We start from the raw sequence: 24580 nt of genomic DNA on the forward strand, positions 1-24580 counted from the left end.
TGGATCTACCATGGTTGCCCTTTTTCAAGACCTATTTGCTGCTTCTGCCAGATCATAACAGATAACAGTTACAATTCTCAGGGGATGGATGAGGGTTAACACATGTCAAACTAAATTACAGGGGTAGTCAAGAAGTGCTTATGTCTACCTTCCAGTCTGTCCCGACCCTCGGTCTCAAAAGTGTTGCAATAACTTTGCATTTATTTGATGAATCTCCAGGAAACTTTGCAGACCTATTCTTCTACACTGTCGGATCATGCAGAGTTTCACGAAGATTGGCCAGGGTGGTTAAAAGAGTGTCCAAAAACATGTTTTGCCACCAATGCATCGTCCTATAGACTTTTGTGTTGGATATAGAGCGAAAACAGCTGAACAGATTAACATGAAATTTGGCAGGTTTACACATTATGGTGTGCAGATCATCCTTTTGTGTACTACCGGCAGGTAGGGTAAGAATGTTTTAAGTTGTAAGGTATTTTAACAGTATTATTTGTTCTTGAGCTATTTACATGAAATTTCGCTGTATTTTGTGGACGTACCGTGTTACCTAGCAATGACAAGACATTAGGTGATTGACTAATGTTGGCCTTTAAAAGAATTAAAGGCAGCCATGCTGTTCTAGGTAAAGTTTGGCTATGTTCCAAGTTACATCTTCAGATCTAGGTAAGTATTAGGTTTGGCATTTTTCCCTACCTATTACCACTTTAGTAAACGTATACTTTTCTCTACCCGTTACCAGTTTAAATAAGTGGTAATAGGTAGTGAACAACAATGAGCCTAATACTTACTTATATCCAAGACACTAACTTAGAACGCAGCGAAACTCTGAACACAGCAACACTGTGATAATTACATTGCTGGATTTCACCTTTGGTAAACTCAGCCATTAGCCAATCACAGAAGGACTTCTTATCCAAATGTGGTGCAGTATACCACGAACTTACTGCTGCATAACATGGCACAATATATAGCTCTGTTTTTTTTATAACTTTAACACTACTTACACTATTCAAACATGCAACCAAAAAAGACCATTTAAACCTCATAATGTATATTCCTGCCACATTACCTCTACATCCGTTCACACACGTTCACGCTTCATCTGTTTTAATTAACACACTCCACTCTAAGCCAGTACTCTTTATGCCACTAGACTGTTAATCCACTGTACAACACTCCACCCTAATCCACTCTAAGCCACTCCACTTATCTACACCACTCTACTCTACAATATTATACTCTACACCACTCCATTTTATGACACTCCAGTGTATGCCTATCGGGATGGTTGCTTCTTCAAACATCTAGCACCCCGACTTTGGAACTCCCTGCCACTCGAATGGAGTCCGCTGGATTCTCAAATCCTCTTCATGAAAGCTCTTAAGACTTGGCTATTTGTTTTCAAACGTTCTATCGTTCTGCTCCACTGCACCCCACTGCCATGTACCTCACTCTACACTACTTTGTTGTACGCTACTCCACTGCACTCTACGCAATTCCACTCTACGTCACTCCAGTGTACACTATTCTTCTGTACGCTACTCCACTCTATGTCTTTCCACTCTATTGCATTTTATGACAATGCACTATCTGTCCACCCTACATCAGTATCACTCTACACCACTCCCCTATGCCCCATAAAAATTGCAGCTGAACCCAGGGGATGGGGTCCCTGGGGCCAAAATCAGTTCGGGGAAGGGGGATTCTTGGCGAGGTCTTGCATTTACATATGCTAATTAGGCCTTACTTTCCATTTTTAAAAACCTAGAAATTTAAGGTTAAAGTAACATTATAGTGACGTGTGATAAAAGGATTTTTTTTTTTTTTTTTACTTAGAAATGCACTGAAAAAACTCATAGGTTAAAATAACATTATAGTAAGGTGAATTTCTAAGTAACAACATTAACGGTTTGACACTTATATACACAGAACATACATCAAAAAAGAATATTTATACTATTCAAAAAAGAAAGAATCAGGAAAGGAAAAAAAGGTATATATATACAAAATACAACAGCAAATTACAAAAAGCCCATGTATAAGTTCAATTCATAGAAAATGTATTAGTAGGTAAATAATTAGATCAAAATATTGGCGCTCAACACGGTACACAAACAAAATGAAAAATACAAAGTGTAATCACAAAGTGGCTGAGGAAATAATTATATACAATGAAAAGTTCAGAACAAGACAAAAAACAACACAAAGCAAAAATGCGACCTCTTCAATTTGGGCCACATATATGCGACAACGGCGTTTCGACCAGAATATAATTAAATGGTCATCATCAGAACAGACAACGATTATGGGGGAATCGAAATTAATTCATTAAAACATCTAATCATATGATTGATCCAACCGTAAGTATAACCAACTTATGTAATCCACAGTATGGAAGACTCCAGAATCGAATGATCCAAAGTAGAACGTAATAAATCCAATTGGCATAATATGCAAAAGGTAAGGGAGCTCAACAGATGGAAGAATTGACCTGCCTGCCTTCAGAGTTTAAATGCAAAGCCAAACAAATGGCAAAGAGCAGGTATGTGAGTATATACATCCACAGAAAGTTCAGTCCACAACAATCCTGTCGTTTTCATGAATCATGCAATGGGTTATGGAATTAGAATCATTTGTAAAAAGCGCAGCACTTTGTTGCCAATGAGTAAATCAGGCAAAGGCTTTGGAACTGCTCCGGGTCGGGCGAACTTCTGGGATTTCTGAGTGCCCATTATGTGGGATTTGGCCATTGCGCACAGCCCATATCAGCCTTTGTCTGATTTACAACCAACAAGATGCTTGAAGCACCTGCTTCAGGACTTCGAACACCTAAACTTGAGAGCACTAATTGGCCGCTTTGAGGGGGACAACCCACTGGTCGCCACATTCCACTCATCAAAAACCTCCTCTCACTTAGATTTTACCTTCACAACCCTAACCATGTTTATTAAATTGCCTCCTTCAAAATAGGATATAACGAACACAGTGAGCACCTGCCCCAGGAAGTGATACTAAAAGCAAACACAGCCTTCACACAGGTATGCAAAACCATCGGCATAGAAGGGACCTCAAATCTCAAGCGAATTAGGTGTAAACCCAGTAACATTGAGGCAATATCAACCACTGCTAAAGCACTACACACCCAAGGGAAAGACACACCAACCAAACCAGTCAAAGCATGGGAAAGCTTCATCTCGACACCTGGAGGGAAACTCGCAACTGGGACAGGGACAAAATCGAGACAAACGGCAGCCACCCCAACGAGGACGGCAACCAGCCCAGAATCAAAAAACTCAAAACGCACCATAAATCAAACACTAAGGCGGCTTTGCAAAACTCTGCAAGACTTGGACCTACAATGTCCCCTCCGGAAATCGAAGGCACTAATAGAAAGAAAGAAATGGGAAGAAAAAGATCAAAGAATGACATACTATGGGGCAAGTTGCTCCACAACGCTTAACAAAAAAACAGCGCCAAGTTCTGGCAAACAATCAACAGAATCCAGCGACCAAAGCACCCTGGAATAAACTCTAACATAACAGAGGTAGTCTGGGTTGTCTACCTCTTCAACCACTTTAACAACAAAGCGCAAAATGCTGACGATTCACTTAAAGAACTGGAGCACGCAAGTAAAGGCAGAGGCGACACTAACAGGGTAGTTATGACGCACAACTTAACTTTAGCAGAGCACAACGACTCTCCCAGGAAAACACAACATCAGGGGACTGAACTGGCAGCAGACTCAGAATGCTCATCGATTACTAAAGAGGAGCGCTATGGCCCAACAGCAACGCAGATAAAGAGACAAATAGCCAGGGGCAGACTTGCAGGCGCCCGAGGCCCCAACGGTATACACCCAATGCTGTACAAACACGATGCGGAATACTGGAGCAAAGCCCTAGCACCAGTTTTTAGGGACATAAATTGCGTAACAACAATCCGGAGTCCTGGAAAGGTTCAATCATCAGCCCAATTTTTAAACAATGCGTTAGGAAAGTTCCCAACAACTACTGACTAATCGCTCTCATTGATATAGAGGCAAAGTACTACGTGGGAATAATTCTGGATGAATTAACATCTTGTGCTTCCAAAAACTCTATAATCCCAATAAACGAAACCGTGTTTTGCCGGGGGCAAGGAACCACAACCAACATCATGGCTTTAGCCTTGCCAATGGATGCAGCAAAAGAGGCAAAACATCCTCTATTTCTTTGCTTCATAGACTACACCGCAGCCTTCAACCATATTACCCAAGCCAAACTTTGGCAAAACCTGGAAAGTTGGAGGATACCTAAACCTCTCTTAGACCGGCTTAAACAATTGCATACTGACACTTGGATCAGGATAAAACTAGGCGCAGGGACACACCCCTCAAAACAAATCCCCACCTCCAAAGGGCTAAAGCAAGGATGCGTCCTAGCACCTCTACTTTTCAACCTTTTCCTAGCTGATCTACCAGGGGAACTAGACAAGTGGGCATCACATGCCCTGAAACTGGGGTAAATGTAGTTGTCAAACCGGCTATATGCGGACGACCTAGTGCTGATAAGTTGGACCCCCATTAATCTTCAACATCTCTTGAACACGACAAACAGCTTCTCACAACAGAACGCCCTAAAATCTTAAGAAAGCCAAAATCATGGCAGTAAACTATCATAGGAAGAAAACAATCATCTAGTACTTAGACGGGCAATGCCTGGACCAGACAACCTGCTACAAATACCTTGGAATACTTTTGGATCACAGAAGCTCATTCAAACCCCAGCTGGAGTCCTTTGCGGAGAAAGGGTATCATGGCCTACCTAGCAATGAAGCCCTTGAAGAGGATGATGCCTGATCTCACTCTAGATCCCTTGCTAAAGGTACTAAGTGCAAAATTGCAGCCAACATTAATATATGGGAGTAGATCTCTCAAAGGGAAAGATGCTGCACCACTGGACATGGTCATAGTTAATTCTTATAGAGCCATTTTCCATCTACCAAGATATGGTTCACCGGCCCAAATACGGTTAGAATTTGGGCTCCAAAAACAATCGGTGGAAAGAAGGGGTGCGTACATAAAAAGCTGGCATAAGATCCGAAGCACCGAGCCAGGATCCCTAAACTCCCATCTTTGGATCGAGTTGTTTCACCACGGAAAATCACCAGCCAGGGAATACTTGCTTGACTCCCTCTAGTCACTGGGATTGACGGACCTTTGGGGAGCTCCAACAGATCACGTATCCTTCAAATAAATTGTGTCAAAGGCAATACAAATGGTATCGGTCTTAGAAGACAAGGAAACACTCGCCAAAAGGGCGCACAGCTGGGTAGTGTTCAGCGACTATGAAGCACTTAAACCTCAATCTTATTTGAAAATTGGAGTGAAAGCGAGCACAAAGGAAAAATTCCTAAAGTTACGGCTTGGCGTCGTTCCGATCATCCCACATCTTCCACCATGGGAAAGGAGAGGAGGTCCGCAGGTATGTCGCCTATGCGCATGAGGCAATGAGGATCTAATTCCTATCATCTGCATTTGCGGCAATCTAAGGGACATACAAAGTACTTTAATACGACCATTATTCACCAGCATGGTACCAACACCTGTAGGTAGGCAGTAAAGCTGTGCTTTAATCCAGCTGAGGTACAGCTAAACTACCGGCTCACAAACGTTTTTGACACAGTAGCCAAGTAACTCAAAAAATCTCCACAAGTGGACACTGGTCAACCAAACACAGCTGAACTGGACATCTCAAGAAGCTAGACCGACAAAGTCTAACAACAGCACCTTACAGTCGCACAGGCACTTTAAACCAACGTTGGTTGTAAGCACAAAAACATGCACTTGAAAAGGACATGGAAGGATGGCAGCTTAACTTGGAAAGCTACCGCCAGCCCAGCTTTCCCTGATGCACATGCACCTTAGACCCGTTGAAGAGCGCAATGCCCATGTGTGTAATTTTAAAACAATGTACAATGACGATTTTAATACTGTTTTACCCATTGAATTATGAATAAGAAATTGTTTAATATCACATGTATGCAAAGGTTTTAATTAATCGTGCATAATAAAATAATTTACAATCACTGCCCCACGCTGTATGCAGTAGTAGTGGGAAAAATGGGAATGACACCTAAAGCCCATTATAAGTAAGCATATTATACGTATAATTTTAGTCAGATTCCATGGATAAAGTTTTTCTCCTCAGGAGACTACTCAAGAATTGCCTCTTTCCTACATGACCACAGTAATCAAACACAAATGTACAGCATATGCCTATGTAAACATGTATAATTTGATTATATGTATGGATTTATATATGTGCATTTCTTTGCACAAATATATATATATATATACACACACACACACACACACACACACACACACACATACATATACACACACGCACAATAGTTTAATATATAGATATTCTTTAGGTCTGCTTAACAAATGTATATATTACTTATGATTAGAAAACGTTTACATATATGTGTGCGCATCTGCATCGTTTTCATATGTTAATTGAAGAGATGCTTATGGGTCTGTTTTATTTTACTTATCTATCACAATATGTAAATATGATCATAACAATTGTATCTATAAGTGCTTCACTACTGAAATATTGGGAAACCATAAAAATAAAATAAATCTCTATATTTGTATACACACATACATTTGTTTTGTGTACAGCAACACTTAAGGGTCTGAGTTTCTGGCTATCTATCCATGCACATATGGAACTTTGGATCTCTTTTCCTTAAACATGTGTACTCTTTCTCTGTGGATATGCATCTATGTAGTTGTTGCTCTGCTCCTTCTGTAGGAAAAAAAACCTTCAACTCCCTCCAATGCACTGCTCTATGTCTCATGGCATACCTCTCAATGCATACTTCTATCAGTATGTCCTCTACCACCACTCCCTTATCCAAACCTAATTTTACTACTAGGATCTCGCAAATAACACTTTCTAGACTCTTCCTTCCTCTATCCCTCCTTTATTCTATTCAGTCAAACTAACAGATTCACATGTCAACCACTCAAATTAACAACGTATATTTCCCTATACTAATCCACCACTAATCCTTTGGATTAACAAAGTAGTGTGCTACTGGCTGAAAAGCGCTTCAGCACCTTGTCAGGGGCAGTAAGCGCTATCTAAAAACAATTACAAATTAAGGGGTATGGGCTAAAGCCAGACCTAAAAACACATGGCAAGCAATGTAATAAAGTAGGTCATTTAGCAATATCAAAATAAGGATATGAAATCTTTCAGGACTTAAACTATGTAAGAATTGCAACATTTGCTTAAAAACCCAATGGAAAAATATTCAGGGACTGGACTCCAGCTTTCATTCACACAAGTATACTCTGTATACCAATGTGTATTGCATTTGTGTTCTGACAGCAAAGCATCGATATGCTGTTTCCATTTTGTAAGGTTATGCGGTAGGGCTTTTATAGCTACAAGGGATAGTCTGAAAAGAACGCTCTTTGAATTGGACCTACCCATCTCCCACCCCCCACCAAATTAATGACTTTCCCATATTTTATTTTGACTTGGTATTACACTGCCAACTGTCGAGGTTTTTTACTAACTAAAGATAAGAAAGACATGGAAAGTGTCCTGTTTGGAGGGATGTTCTGTGGTGCACCAGCTGTAGAACAGGCGCTTTTTGTCAGTCCTAAAATGGTTTTGCCATTTCTGACCTCTATTTGCCTGGTAGGGTCAATACGACCGATTCTCTTATCTTTCTTCTTAAAAGGCATCTTAACATTCTTCAATTAGGACTCACTACAAAACAATACACTTCTTAAAATGAAAAAAGGAAAAGCACGTCCTCTCAGTCTGAGTTTCACTTAATGGATTTCCTATGGAAAAACACTTAACCATTTTTAGAAACCCCTATTCTTAGAGCATTTTTTTATTTTTAAATAAAGAGGAACAAAAATCTGCCAACATCAATTGTGTATGCGTTCTAAAGAATCTTGTTTGCTTAATGGCGACCTGCATATGATGATGTGGCGGTAATAAGGCAGTAATGATAGCATTTTGCGATTTGGAAAAACAATCGTTTCAAAAGTAGATGTGGAAAGAAGAGAAATAAAGTTAGTAACGGCGGTAACAGTTGGATGGGAAGAGAAGACAGACTTGCAGCACTACTACTGTGGGGAAATGGCTTCTCAGTGGGGGCCAGTGATGAATTTAGCAGTCAGAGCAAGCATTTGGGGGTTGAAACCTCGTTCGAGGGAAATTCAGCTTGCAGTAAAGGAACTTTAACCGCGACACACACAAACCTATTTAGACAAGATGTGCTCTAGAACCTAGAGCGTGGATCACTTAACCCGGAGTCCTTGGTTTTGAACGCGGTGTCAGCAATTTACCAAAACATTTTGGCAACTCTATGTAACATCCTACTTAAAGGTTATGTATAAATAAATCAATACAAAAGCATTTTTGAATAAGAAAAAAAAGACTTGGGGAGCTGTAAAATTTCAGTTCCACGTTCACCCTACATCAAAGCTTAGGTGAGGTTCGCACACACTATTTTTGTGCTTTCCAATTCCTCATGTTGGAAATAAACATCCAATACTAAAATGTTCACTGTACAGAGTTCAATGTTATATTAAAGTACACAACAAACTAGTGAAGCTAGGAATTGTGAGGTCTAGGGCCCTAGGCCCTCATGCAAGTGACACACAGACACATAATGAAGCATTCCTGCCAACTCACACGGTGCCAACGCGTGACACACGATCTCAGCTCATATCACAAGGTCTCCCGGTGAGGAGACGATATCACAGGGAGGCAGGGAAAACGAGCTGAAAACCAATGTAAATAGTAGTTTTCCAGCTCATTTTCTGAGGCTTAGACCAGCTGACGTCCATTAAGGGGCGTGAAAACACCCCAGGACATCGGCCCCAGCCTCAGCAGGCTTTATTTTGGAGGAGGAGGGGACTTGAGGGCGGGTAGGGGTTCAAAAGTGCCTTACGAGTTCTTCTCGGCATGAGGCCCCGCCCTTCAAGGACCACCACCTCCTCATACAGGGAGCTTGTTATTCAAGTAGGGTACTGAAACTGGCCCAGTGTACGTGCACCTGGCCCCATTTATTGGCAGCATCACCTGACCAGTGACACCTGTGATGGATGGGCGTGGGGTGGGTGTAGAGGATAGCTCTCTGGCAGTGGCTGGTTACACAAAGCATATGCTGGAACACTAGAACGTGTCCTGCAGATTACTACAGGAATGTTTCTGCCTAAATCAGCATTAATTGTACCATAGCAAACACATCAGCAATGTGCCTGTGACACATGCTCTGCAGGCGTCTCCTCTGATCAATTGGGCGAGCTGTCAGAAGGAGGTTGCTGGGGAGAGGTCAGAGAGGGCATCATGCCGCAGTACCCCTGCTTTCCATTTTCCAGGGCTCCACTCATTTCGCAATATTTATTAATAGATTGTAATTGTTAGCCTGCCGGCCGTCTTCAATACTAATGAGTCCACTTGTGTGGCCAGGCCACTAGATAGAGCCGGGTGCCATATTTTATCTTTCCCTGAAGTACATTTTAAAGCTAGAAAAGGGTGCTGCATGTGATACCACACCAAAGTGGAAAGGGCGTCTAAAGGGCCCTGCATTAACCTCTGAAAAGCTCAAATCTTCCACAGACTGCCGTTTTTTTCAACTTTGACAGCGAGTTTGCTGTTGGTGCGTAGGTATGTGCAGCAAGATGTGAATGAAGTCTTAACTAGGCAGCGAGCTGAGAGCAGCCGTGAGAAGCCACACCACTTTATTCTTCAAAGACCTGTCAGGCCACCCTCAATCACAGTGCTGCTCTTTGTTCTACTGGTTGCAAAGACAGGCATGGGTCGCATCGTGTCCAGGACTGGAGCCTCCATCTTTAATCAAGACACACACAGTGCTACTCCAACCTGCAGGCAGCTACGGAAGAGTGACAGATGCCTGAGGGAGGACAGGCCCAATGAGGAACAGATACAAGACAATTAGTGTACGAGAAGAGATCTAAACATCCAAGAGACTGAAAGAAGAGGGGCAAACGAAGCAGCATATCCAACAAGCATTGGCAATGCCAACTGGCCTCACTTATGGAGAATTCTAGCCATGTTGTACAACAGTGTGCCTGCTGTTTAGTGTGGCTAAACATTTGTGGCATACAGGACAGTGGCATGTATAGAGGCAGAGAGGGTCAGAAAGCGTCGTGGAGTAAAGTGGATTAGAGTGGAGTATTGTGGAACAGAGTGGTGTAGAGCAGCGTGGAGTGTCGTAGAGAGGAGTTTCGTAGAGTGTCCTGGTATAAAGTGGAGTATAGTACTGTGGAGAAAAGTTTAAGAGTGAAGTGAAGAAGAAGTGAGGGGGCATAGGGGGGGAGTATAGTGTGGTAGAGTGGAGTGACATAGTATGTGGTAGAGTAGAGGAGCATAGAGTGGGGTAGAGTGTTGTAGAGTGGAGTAAAATGGAGAAGAGTGACGCAGAGTGGAGCAGAGTGACGCAGAGAGGAGAACTGGAGTAGAGTGGCGCAGAGTGGCGCAGAGTGGAGTGGAACAGAATGTCCCAGAGTGGAGTAAAGGGTAGAGGAGTGGAGTACTGCAGAGTGGAGAGGTGTACTGTCATGTTATACAATTAAGTAGGGTATAACATGTACTATGGAGGAAAGTCTCAGAGTGGAGTGGTGTGGACTGTTGTAGAGTGGCATAGAGAGTCGCAGAGTGGCACAGAGTCGCAGAGTGGCACAGAGAGTCGCAGAGTGGCACAGAGAGTCGCAGAGTGGCACAGAGAGTCGCAGAGTGGCACAGAGAGTCGCAGAGTGGCACAGAGAGTCGCAGAGGGTCATAGAGTATCATAGAAGGTCGTAGAATGTCAGAGTATCAGAGTCATACAAAGTAATATAGTGGCGTAGAGTGTCAGAGTGGCATAGTGTGTCATAGAGTGTCAGAGTGGCATAGAGTGGAGTATCATGAACTGTCGTACAGTTGAGTGTCATAGGACTAAATGATGCAGAGTGGAGTTCAGTGTCGTAGAGTCGAGTGTCGTAGAGTCGAGTGTCGTAGAGTCGAGTGTCGTAGAGTCGAGTGTCGTAGAGTCGAGTGTCGTAGAGTCGAGTGTCGTAGAGTCGAGTGTCGTAGAGTCGAGTGTCGTAGAGTCGAGTGTCGTAGAGTCGAGTGTCGTAGAGTCGAGTGTCGTAGAGTCGAGTGTCGTAGAGTCGAGTGTCGTAGAGTCGAGTGTCGTAGAGTAGAGTGTCGTAGAGTAGAGTGTCGTAGAGTAGAGTGTCGTAGAGTAGAGTGTCGTAGAGTAGAGTGTCGTAGAGTAGAGTGTCGTAGAGTAGAGTGTCGTAGAGTAGAGTGTCGTGGAGCGAAGCGGAAGGAGCAGAGCGGAAGATGCAGAAGGAGCGGAAGGAGTGGAGCGGCGTACAGTAGAGTGGCGTACAGTAGAGTGGAGTGGCATAGAGTGGACTGGAGTAGAGTGTCAGAGTGGAATATCATGCAGTGGAGTGTCGTGGAGTAGAGGGGCGTGGCATAGAGTGGAGTAGAGTGGAGTGGTACAGAGGTGAGTAGAGTGGTACAGAGGTGAGTAGAGTGGCATAGAGTGGAGTGGCGGAGAGTGGAGGAGAGTGCAGTGGAGTGGCATAGCATAGAAGGGAGTAGAGTGTTGAAGTGTCATGGAATAGAGGATGTGGCAACACACTGCCATTACAGGCAACATGTTTTCAGTTGAAATGACCATTACAATGACACAGAATACATTTTTAGTATCAAAACTATACAGCATTCAAAACGATAAAGTGTGGAAATGACATCATCATCTAGTGTATTGATTTGCTTTGATCCTATTAAAATATTTGTTTCCACCACACTTCAGAATTACAAAAAAGTGATCTATTCTGAAATATTTGCACAGTTCATTAACAGACATTTTAATTTTGTTGTGTACTAGAACAAAATAACATTGTACAACCTTCCTCCAGCACGCCCCCAGTATCTAGCATGATTGTCACATGAATACTCTCTCTTTGAAGTCGGAGAAAGAAAAGTAAACACCAAGCTCCCTAGGAAGCCAGAGCTTGACATTTTACCACAGGCTTCTATGAACAGCAAATGTGACAAGATCAAAACATTTAAAGGCCCGTTTACAGAAAGCGAACACTGGGGGAAACAATGCCATAAGCGAAGCCATGCCCCACGTGAGGGACAAAGAAAATACTTGACAGCCTAAAACAAATAAAGCCAGCAAATAGAAAGCAAGCAACTGCGAGTTACAAAACACAAAGCCAATGGTAAGTAATGGATAGAATGCATTCCAAGGGAAGCTTTCTGATTGACCCCAAAGAAGTCTTTGCAAATCAGGTAGCTGCACTGTTTGTTGGCTTCAAAATAAAAATGAAGATGTGGAGGGGAAGAGGTGTGGCGCAACAGCCAGAGCAGCTGACTCCAGAGTGCGGGGCTCACGGTTCGATTCCCGGCCTCAGCTCAGCATTATGTAACTCTGGGCAATAGCTCACTTAATCTCCTCGACGGCCCCCCAGCACCTGGATACTCGTAGGGGCGCTTTACAAATGTGGAAGAAGATTAGTAGGGAAGAGCATAGAACATGATGTGCAGGGGGTTAGCTATCAATTGAGCAGTAGGTGCAGAAGCCCAGGGCCCAAAGGCTTTAGGAACTACAATTAGCACCGTATTTTAATAAGCAACCAGCAGAGAGGGGGTGCTTTTTCATTGCTCTTTCTAGGGACTATGGCACCCTTGCCATACCACCTATGATGCAAGGTTTACCAGCCAATGGTACATGGCTATCAGAAATATTTATACAGGAAACTTGAGTAACCGGTCTATCGGTGAACAAATCACAAGGTTTGCGTGATAGAGAAATGGCTTCAAGGAGTTTGTGTGGCACAGTCAGTGTCAGAAACAAAAGCCGAAGGACTATCTTCAAAACAAATTACCTTGGGGAAAGAAGAAATGTGGGGTGATGGACACAAGAGTGATGAGTGACAAGTGTGAAACATTCTACTCACGAACATTTAAGAACGAACCATAATGCGGTTAAAGAAACATAGGAAAAGTATAAAGTATTGTATTTGCCTACAATTACGTAGTACGCCACACTGCAGGATCAATAGTGTATAAATAATTAATGAAGCATGCATTTTAAAACATCTAAATTAAACACCCCCCAAAAAAAAAATCAAATTAGAAATACAAACAAGTGTACTAACAGTGCATATATGCGTTCCATAAGCGTGTGTGCATTGTGCAGCAGCACGCATAGTGTGCTTATGGGAGACAGAGAAAGGAGTCCATTATACCTGATCAAATTGCCTCATGAGAGCCCTAGACCCCATTCTGTTGATAGGCTCTCTAGTGCCTAGAATCTAGGCCCTATATGCATACAGCCGTATAATTGAAGCCCACATTGGGCAACTGTGCATACACATGAGACGTTTAGCATGTGTTCAGTAGTTGACAACAGTAAAGTGAGCCCACTTTACTACTGTTGACCATTCACACCTTTCATGCTTAGCAGCTCTTAGCAGATTCTTCATCATTCACTAGACCATGTATCAGAAGAGGGGTGCTTGAGGAACAGAGACAGAAGGATCCGCTGGATACATTTCATAGGTAGAATCCTTCACATGGTTCCACTTATTAAACATAGCCATACAAGAGCATAGAGGTTGGGTGAATAAAACATATCTGAAAATAATATATATACAGAAAACACACACACACATATATATATATGTGAGCAAGGTGTTTTTTCTGTCGTCAGGTCTTAGTGCAATAAATTCTTGGTGTCCCATTATCCACGGTGTCGGCGCCTGCTTCTTTGCCGAGGAGCGGGATTGGTTATAATATATATATACATATACACACATACACATATATATACACACACACACACACACACACACACACACACACACACATATATATATATTCACTGAAAAAACCATAGGTTTCACACATGTTATAGTTAGCGGAAATTTTACTGATAAAAAACCAATGAAATTCCCCCGTTATAGTTAGTGCAGGCAACTATAACTCACGCGACCGCAATCCTCTGCTGATGCTAATACTGTATTTAGACACTTATTTACCCATGTCTTCTTCCATACATTTTTAGCTATACATATATTACAAATATTTTCTTTTCATAAAGACACATATGTCATCAGCAGAAGATTGCGGTCGCGTGAGTTATAGTTGCCTGCACTAACTATAACGGGGGAATTTCATTGGTTTTTTATCAGTAAAATTTCCGCTAACTATAACATGTGTGAAACCTATGGTTTTTTCAGTGAATTTGCAAGGTTTTTTAAATACTAATTCCTAACTATAACGTGTGTGAAACCTATGGTTTTTTCAGTGAATTTGTACGTTTTTTTAAATGCTAAGTTACTTTACGCCATTCGTGGCGTGCGCGCCCACTTAACGCAGTTTGTTCCGTGCGCGCACGGTGCGCTTCGCGCACCGTGCGCGCACAGTGAGCACGCGGTGCGCTTCGCGCACCGCGCGCCCACTTTACGCAGTTAGTGCCGTGCACGCACGGTGGGCACGCGGTGCGCTACGCGCACCGCATGCCCACGTTACGCTAGATGGGCCATGTACGCACGATGCGCTTCGCGCACCGTGCGCACATGGAGGACATATGATGCACTTCGTTTTTAAAGGTAATATTTTAATTTTTCGCATTAGTTATAAGCCATGCACAAATGGTGCCCTTCGGGCACCATTTGCACACGGGGTGGAGAGAGTGTGGATAATTTTTTTTTTTAAATATTTTTTTTTTTAATCTTTTCGTTTTTTACTTATGTGATAAGCCATGCACAATTGGTGACCTTCGGTCACCAATTGCACAAGGGGTGGGGTTAGTGTGGATATTTTTTTTTTTTAATATTTTTTTAACGTACGCGTACGGTAAGCGTAATCGGCGAAATTAGCGAAAAAATAAAAATTCCGTTTTTGGCCTTGGGGGATCTTTGGGGACTCCCTGTACATGGCTATGTGTGTGGGAGCTGTCAAAACAGCCCCTTTAAATGTTTTTGTGCTTTGTTTGTTAATCATCTCTCTCAGTGCGAGAGAGAAAATGGCGGCCGCCGCTTCCTGGTTTCGGCCGATTCGAATGTTTACTAAGATCTAAGAGCCAATCATAATCGCGCTCGCGCACGCCACCGTACGCGTACGGTAAGCGTACCGTAAGCGCACCGTAAGCTGGCTCAGATATATATATTGATTTAAAGGCTATTTTCTCAGAATCTACTGAACAGATTTACACCAAACCTACAAAAGGCACTTCCTTGACCTGAGGACTACCTCTCTGCCAAATTTCCAGTAATTCTGTTCAGCCGTTCGGGCTGTAGCCCTGTCTAAAGGTCCTATGGAAAAATGCATGGGAAAAACGCGTTTTGGGACCCCCCTTTTATCTCAGCCCCCGCTTGATGAATCCCCCCGAGACTTTAAGGGTAGGAGCGGAGCGTAGCGCCCCACCTATTTTGAGAAATTCGTGAGGATTCGTCGACCGGCGCCAAAGTTATTCAAAATAGAATGTTGCGGATTTCCTATGGAAACAGGGTCCTAACTATAACTACCTATTGGCGACCGCCAGTAGGTAATATAAACACACATATATATATATACACACACACACGCACACATACACACACACACACACACACACACACACACACATATACACACACACACACAGTCTTTGCTCCAATTCCTCAAAACAAAATATTGAAATGATCATGATAAAGTTACTCACGATAGCACATTCCCGATGTAGGCATAGTAGGAGCAGCAGTATGGCGGTGTACCATCACAGCAGTAGGAGCTGCAATCATGACCACACTGCGCAAGGCAATCTTCTACAGAAGGAACAAAACAAAACCACAGTTCAGGACACAGTAGCACCTAGGTAGCATTCTGTCTTCATTAAGCACTTCTCCATGTACTGAATTGATGTACTGCATATAAATTCAAGACAAAATCATCATGAATAATTTTAATTTACAACAAAGTAATCTTTATTGTTAAGGTCTTTTTCTTACAACTTTGGTCTGCACGCAAAGGTTCACATGCGCTCAAATGTTCCAGTCAATCAGAATTCTTTAGAGGTCTTCAGGACTGCACCGTCGAGTACTATTGCCTTGGACGCTGCCGATTCACATTGGCGTGCTGTGCAGCCCTTGCGTGGTCATGCATGAGAGAGCGAGCACATCATATGCGACACTTTATAAATGACCTTATCCTCAATTCAAAATGTACATTTATGAATCAACACAGCTTGAAACTAAATTTCATTAATGTGAAATTAGCTACCCACGCGAACAACTTGTCGCTACTTTCATGGAAAATGTGTATTGGCTAATGTTGCATTATAGAAGACTCACCCACCATCTAGCGTTTTAGATGGGGCATGGGAGGATTTTATATTAATGACTAAAAATTAAATCCTAAATAAAACAAATATATAAATCCCCTCCTTCTCCAGTTGTTGTTGAAATGATCGAAACTAGGTAAATTAACTTTTATTTAAAAGAAATAGACCAAATCTGAATGACATAACTACTTTTGAGACAGATGTTACTGACATTATTTTTAGGCAATAAAATGTGCACAGGTTTTTAAACAGTGCTTGAAATTCCCTTTAAGGAGCAGAATCAAACCACAGTCAAATTAGCAAGTTTTCATTTGAAGATACACAGAATTTCGAACACACTTTCCATAAGCACAATCTAATAAATGGTGCTCCCCTAAGAACTATTCTCCAAGCATCAGCTCATAGCCTGACCAGTACGATGAAAACTTGTGACCAGTCAGATAAGAAATGGCTGCTTGTTGAGGAAAGTTGCTCACGCAAACACCCTGTCTAGGGAACAAGAATTAAACACCTCTAAATATCAGACACAAAAAAACAAAGACAGTCAGGGGCTCTCTGAAATATCCAATTCTTCTCCGTTTTTAATTAAATTAATTCAAGACCACCTTACCCTGAGAGTCTGAAGATATGCCTTGCACTTATTCAGATACCCTCCGTTTACATCTGTTCTTGTCCATTATCATCTTTCCTCTCCCTCCACTATACTTCTACTCTGATATTTGGTATACATTTATTCCAAATACCAAATTACTTGACCACTCTACGTTTTGCTTTTACATTCTAAGAGAATGGCTGGGACAAAGAGTTAGCAAACATTATTAGTAACCATCCCCATGTCAGAGGTTCCTCGTCCCATCATGATTCTGAACCTATGGTAAGTACACCACCCAAGGAGGTTGAAATTATTGGACTTTAAACGGTCCTCAGACAAAACATATTTCCTCCATATAGCCCCTGAAATAAACAATCTTACCACACATAGTACTTACCTACATCCATCTAATAGTACTGTCCTAAACCATTCGAATATGTGCTTTAGCCAAGATAAAATCATAATGACCTTGTGATTTGATTTGTACATTCAATTAAAATCACATGATGGCTTGTGGCATGGAACTTCCACCCGCTAAAGGATCAGTAGAGCACTCAGAGCTCATATTCCTAGCTTACTTGGGTATTCCTGCCCAAAACAGTGATCTTGTATGGAACGGAGGCCACTAGCTTGGATTCAGAAACTTGGAACAATAGGTTAAGCAAGTTTTCCCTTCCATAGTACTGTATAGCAGGCCAAGCCTTCTTGCATTGCTGTTTTAACGCTATACATTTAATCCAGTTAGGAGTGTGAGTGAATTCAGCATCCAAGTAAGATTATGGTTGTGTAACCAACACAGAGGAAGATCTCTAAATACCAAAGACGCTTGGTTTTCTCCAGACCAAACACATGTATTTGTGTATTTTTATGGTTTGGGCTTGACATTGTAGTTTTAAGCTTTTGTAGAAGGATTGTTGTTTGAAATGTTCGTCTTGTGTGCAGTGGGATGGCAACATTCTGGGATATCTATTTTATATTTAAATTGGTACAGGGCCATACTCTCCCCCCCCCCCCCCCCTTCTTAGAATTTAGGAGGGTGGGACTGGTTGGTTTATTGCTTTTGTAGTCATTGCTCCAACAGGATGGCAAGAGCAAGTCGAATAGGTTTACATTTTGCCAGTCAAAATATGTCGAGAGATTGTGTCAGTTTGCATGGGTGGTTGTTGTTTATCACTGGAAACATATAAGGAGTTAGAAGCCGCAAGAGAGCTTGTGATGCTGCTGGATAGAAACTGTATTGGTATTTGCAATGACCCTACAATCAAACAGTGGCAGGGACATGTCTTTTACCAGCTTCAAACAAGTGCTGTGCACTATACACTGGAATAACTGCTGCCATCAATAAACTCAATTCTACTTTAAAAATAAATAATCTCTCAAGATAATCACTCGTCTCGCTGCATTAAACTTGACCAGATTACATCTCAAAAACATTTGCACTAATAACTTTCTGGATCAGGTGGGTAACCTGCAAACTAAAGATATTGGCAACTCCTATCCCTTTTCACTTCGGCTCAGATCTCATCCATCTCAGTAGTAGAAATGTCTCACCACTGCCTTTCTACTGGACTTCTATTCTCGAAATTAGATCAAATTGCTACTGTGAGAAAGTGCCTCTTTTGACTTAAATAGCCCCTCACTTTTTGCCTGGAAAATGATGTAGTTTTGATTGAAAGTGCACAGGGTCCCTGCCAAACAGGTCCCCTATGCCAGAGCTCCTTCCTTAAAACTGTACCATGAGTGGCACAACTGCACACCCCCCTGTAAGCCCCTAGTGAATAGTACCCCTGGTACCTAGGGCACTGGGACTGAAGAGGGCCCCCCTACCCTAAGGACCCCTCACCAAGGCCATGCAAACTTCCACTGCGGCCTGCATACCTTGGTGCAGAGAAAAACGACCGTCGACTTGGCACACTACCTGTGTGCCATGTCAAGCAGCACTGCCTACGGTATAGATAAGTCGCCCTTCTTGCAGGCCTTACAAACCCTAAGGCAGGGAGCACTATATCTCAGGTGTGGGCATATCTGCCTGAGTAGATATGTTCCTACAATATTTAAGCATATTCTTAATATTGTATGTGCCAGGGAAGCCATAGAGAGTAAATGGGCTGGAAACTCAACAGCTCAAGTTCCCAAGCACCATGATGACTTCACTGAACTCAGGAGTGTCTGGTACCAAACAACTCCTCTTAATAAACCCACACTGATGCCAGTGATGGATTTATTAAAAACATGTACCCAGAGGGCAAATCAGAGGTCCCCCCTGGAAACTTACCAACCCGGGTGTGCTGTCCTACTAGCTTTAGGCAGCCAGCCACATCCAGACATGTTTCTGTGCCCATGGAGTGAGAGCCCTTGCTCTCTGAGGCCAGAAACAAAGCCCATCCTAGGTGGAGGTGTCACACCTCCTCCCCCAGGCAAGCACAGTGGGCGAGAGGGAAGTTTCAAAGGCCTTGCTGCCTTTGTAATGCAACCCCAGCCTTTGCTGCTTGCAGCAGATGGCAGCCCTCGGTTCAAACCCCCACTTTTGTCAGGAGAACCAGGAGGAAGGCTAAGAAAAGGGAAGTGTGCCACCCTTTGCCAACTCCACCCCTCAGGTGCTGGAGGCAAAGTGAAGCACATTTTTCAGTACCCACCATCTTGTCCCATCTTGAAGATGGTGGGACTTATCTAAACAGGGCTAGGACTACGACCCCCCCCCCCCACAGGAGGGTTGCATAGAAGAGGGTGTAGACACCCCAGGTATGGGACCCATTGCTCCCTACCTGTCACTCCCCTTTAACACCCTTAGATCTAGTATTTAGGTAGCACCCCCAGACGCCGAATATTAGATTCCTGATGACCAACGAAGTCTGGACACTGAAGAGCCGCAACAGCAAGAAAGAAGATGGACCAATGACTGACTCGGCGCCAATACTGCCGGCCTGTCTGCTGCCTTTCGCTCCTGCTACAGAAGTCAACTTATCCTGCAGGCCCAGCAACCTCCAAAACCCTGGGATGACTGCCTGACTTCAATAAAGCTCAAGAACTCCAGAGGACAGCGAACCTGTCCACAAGAAACCTACAACCAAGGAATTTTAAGCTCTGTGGAACTGTGAAACCCGGTCACCAGATCCACCTCTGCACCCAGCGACTCCGGCTCCCCCAGTGGTCTTGAGCCCAATCCATCAAGAACAGACCCCTCCTGGGCACCACACCGACGCCTCCAGCCTCAACTCAAAGACCCCCTACACCCCCCAACCGTGACCTGCTCTGGTAAGCTTTTTCCGACATCAAAGGCCACCCCGCATTCGAAGCCCCTGGGAGCTCGACCAATGGTGTCCCTACATCCCCAAGCATCAGTACTTACCTGGGCCGCTGTTGGTTTTCTTTGTCTGGCCTCCTGGCCAGAGCATGCAGCCTCATTCCGAAAATGATGTCCTCCATTGGTTAGCACTAGGCGCCCAATGCTGGGTTGATACTCTGCACCCAGCCTCCCCTGTGCCGCTGAGGGTGCATGTTTGATGCTGTTCTGTGGTCCCTCCAGTTCATGCCTAAACCCCCAGAGATTGACCCCACTCACATCGCTTTTACTTTCCTGTAAACAGTGCATCTTCGATCACCCCCAGTCTCCATTGGTTAACATTAGGCGCACAACTCTGAATTTGACCTCTGCACCCAGCTGCCCCTGTGCAGCTGGTGTTGCAGTCTTGGTGCTAATTTGAACCTTGCCTTGTTTTGACCTGAAACCTCAAAGACTGGATTTGTAAGTCCTGTACTTACCTCCAAAACTGCATTCTTGTTTTCCTCCCATAGGTTAACTTTGCTGAACTGAAAATTGCAATAATAATCCACTTTTTAAAGTGAAAGTATTTCTTATGAAAAACGTACTCACTTTGAACGTAGATCTGGGTCTTAAAAAAAACCTAGAAGGAAGCTTATTTTTTAAAAATTGGTGTCAATCTCCTTTTTGAGTTGTGTGTCATTTATTAATCACTGTGTGTATAGCAATTGTCTTACACTCCTTTAGGCCTAAGGCTGCTCAACCACACTACTACAAATAGAACATTTTGGGTTTGTATAAAAGCCCTGCACACTTTTGGGGAATCTCTGGACTCTTTACACAATATAACCAATTACTGGTATGCCACATAAAGAGCCAGCTTCTTACAGCTCCTAATAAAACTCCTCCTATTATAGGTTCCTGGTGAAGCCACTCATGCATATTTTGTTATGCTGACCCACTGGCCACTTAAGTGAGCCATCTCATCAGCAACTCCATCTTTTTGGCTCTGTGCCTATTTTGTTTTTCAAACAATCTGTTAACCCCTTTAATAAAAAAAAAGCAACCTTGACCCATCAGTCTCCTCTCAGCAACACCTTATTGTAGGATTAGACTAACTCTCTAAAATACTTGGAAACTTTAGTCCTTTTCCAAAATCTTGTTTCTTGCCAATCCATGTTCCTGGGAGGAGTCTTTCTTGCTGTTTGGGATGATAACCTCGTAATAGCTCTTAAAAAGTATTTTTGTAGTGTTAAGATACACCAGTGTGCCAGTGGCTCACTGGTGTAAATCCTTCATTGCAATTAGGAAACGCAGGAAAATTGGCCAATATTTCAGTGATCCTTTCAGCATCTTCGCTGGTACCTAACAGTCCCTTCTCTCTCATGGTTTATACGTTCATGCCAATCCTTATGAGACTGATCAGGATGGGAAACAATCTTAGCACGCTGAAGTAAATAACGCACCTTCCTTTGTGTCTCTCCCCTTCCAAGTCTCTTCTCTAAGATCTCTCACCGCCTGTATTATGGTAATCAAGTGATGGACAACTATGGACTGACACTCAATTTTCCAAAATCGAGATCATGATTCTCATGCCCATTAACCTTCTGTCATTGCAAACCTCTCTGCTGCTCACCTTCCCTTTTTAGGATTTCACCACCTATACGAAGTCTTTAAAAAAAGATGAACAGGTGTAGATTGGGATGAACAGGCTTAGATTAGTGTACTGTCTGATGCATTAAATCTTGCAACTGAATCGTCACATTTTTTTTAAAATTTATCAGCTCAAATGTGCTTTCGGTCGATCACCAAATCATCTACACCTTATTTTCGTTATTTTTAAGGGGACTCCAAGCTTGATTACAAAAAATCCCATCTCCCCCCAAAATTAGTTTTCTATCAGCCACTCTGAAATACAATTAGTTTTCTATCAGCCACTCTGAAATACAATTAGTTTTCTATCAGCCACTCTGAAATACAATTAGTTTTCTATCAGCCACTCTGAAATACAATTAGTTTTCTATCAGCCACTCTGAAATTGTGTTATCAGCTTCCCCTTCTCATCAGAGCTAAAGGTCATCCTGTACTTGACTGTATATAGGTTCACAGTGCATCACAGGCCTGATAGAAACGAGGAATTACCCTGATGTCGAGCTAAAGCTGCCCTGTCAGATAAAATCGATGGGAAAGAGTGGCACAGCCTTAGTGCAATAAAACGGGAAAACATGTTGACGTCTCAAGAGATCCAAGTGGTAGAAGAATGATCCTTTTCCAGAGGGGTTTGTGGCTCAGAAGTAATGGCCTGGACTTTTGACCCCAAATTGGCTCACTAGAGCGTCATCAGTGGATGCCCCAGGTTCTGGTAGGTCAGGATTGAGGTGGGTACCACTGTGGCACGGGTTATCTGACCTGTGCTTCCATTGGAATCAGTCTTATATTTGCCCCGAGACTCCCCAACCTAACGATGATGGGTGGCATCCAGGCACTGCAACCACTGGACCGGGTTCTATCCCAGAAGGGCACCCACCCTCAACTACAGCCACATCCTGAGAGCTGTTTGAGCACATAGACCTGACTTGTCAAACTGCATGGGAGAGGCAGTGCACAGGATAGCCCCCATATGTTCATCATGAGAGGGGAATGATTGCAGATTAGGAGCATGTGGGAACATTTGGAGCTCATAAGAAAGGTGTCTTCTTGCTACAGCCTCCTGCCTACGGGCATAACCTACACCGTCTAACACGGTCTAGGACCGACCAAGTGTGACCTACCCATACTAGCAATGGTCCACTGAGTTAACAAGCGTACCAGCACGGGTACAGGCAGTGGCAAAGACCATATGGAACCTTAGAAACCAGCCCACACTGCCTGACTAACCTGCCCGCACTGAAAGTAATTTACAAATCAGGAAGACGATTCCAATGGCAGCCGTCACCTTCGACCAGTTTGTGCAGCCTACCTCATGTACCTTACTCATAAAACTTGGCACCAAAACCAACGAGCCCGGCCAGGGGGACTTCCTTAATAAATCTGGCCCAGATATGCATTTTTTTTTCCCTCACCCATGGTGTCATGAGTTCAAGTGGAGCAAACGCTCAAGGTAAGTATGCAGCCATAATAAATGTTTCTCTTTGCAGGATCATGGTCATGAATCGGACTATGAGGGAAGCTTCACAGGGGAGCCACCCCTTAGCCTCCCCACCACCTACCTTGCACCATTGATGTCCAGATACTAGTGACTTGAGCCCAAGTCTGATTTTTATTTAGGAACATACCAAGGACAATTAAATCTAGATTTCTTTTTAGATCGAGCATTCGAGACCTCTTGTATATACTTTAGTATATACTTATTTGTGTATGTAATTTGTGGGCTCTGGAGATAAGCCCTAGGACTTGTCTGCTTCCACTTAGGGACTTTTTTTTCTGTTCAACTGCCTGTATTTAAATGTCTTGATAGAAAACGATCAGCAGAGGTCAGTAAGATACCAGAATTGCTTTCTGCTGAGGGACTTTATTTTTTTTTAAAAAATTCTGGCAACTGCCTCTATTTAACTTTGTTAGAAAACGACCAGCAGGGGTCAGTAAAATACCAGAATCACTTTAGCATTCTTTAGATTCCAGTCCATAGAAATGGTCTTCACGAGCACCCGTAGACCATTTTTTTTTCAAATCTTGTGTTTTCAGTGATATGACCACTGAAGGCCCTGATTTAAGAACAAAGCTTTGGACTATACCATTTCCGGCTGAAAGGCAATATTTCTCTCCATGTGTTCCCATACCTGGCATGTGATGCACTTTGGTGCTGATGTTACAGCACCCAGGCTAATGTGCTGCATAGCTAAATACATATAAGGTCCCAAAGGCGAGACTGATTGCATTGCAAATGCATGTTTACTTTTGAGCCCAGTAGTTTGAGACGGTCTGCTGGTTTGCAAAATATGCTGTGCATTATATGTAGGAAGGTAAATTTACCTTCACCTCTTAGAGATCATCAGAAGACCTCCTAACCAGGCTGGCTTTAGGACAGTGCGACCTTTGCGGCCGCACCGGGCGCGGCATGTGGAGGGTGCACTGTCGTTAGGGAGGGAAACTGTGTTTAGCAATAACATGATAGGAGAGATGAGGGCCACTTTTTCCAGGTGGAAGTGAGAGAATCCGAGAAGGCAGTCATGGGATATGGGGGCACAAAAATGATTGTTGCCCCGGGCGCAAGCAGCGCCAAAGCCGGCCATGCAGGCTCCTAAGTGCTAATAAAATAATCTAAACGATGAACCAGTGCATGGTTTCATTTCATCTTTACCTCCTTTTAGTAGATGTGGTTTAATCCATGCACCACTTGGGTAATTCACCTTTGG

At 43.1% G+C, this 24580-nt stretch overlaps 1 protein-coding gene across 2 annotated transcripts in view; it reads right to left on the reverse strand.

The window, feature by feature from the left end:
* The window catches only part of CYYR1 (cysteine and tyrosine rich 1), a 265183-nt gene that overhangs the window by 219746 nt on the left and 20857 nt on the right, over positions 1–24580 (reverse strand). For both annotated transcript variants that reach the window (XM_085623080.1, XM_085623079.1), the window contains exon 2: positions 15754–15856. In XM_085623080.1, the coding sequence (XP_085479206.1) occupies positions 15754–15856 (103 nt within the window). The remainder of the gene's footprint in view (positions 1–15753; positions 15857–24580) is intronic.

Source organism: Triturus cristatus, chromosome 8 (assembly GCF_964204655.1).
Source record: "Triturus cristatus chromosome 8, aTriCri1.1, whole genome shotgun sequence".
Lineage (NCBI taxonomy): Eukaryota > Metazoa > Chordata > Amphibia > Caudata > Salamandridae > Triturus > Triturus cristatus.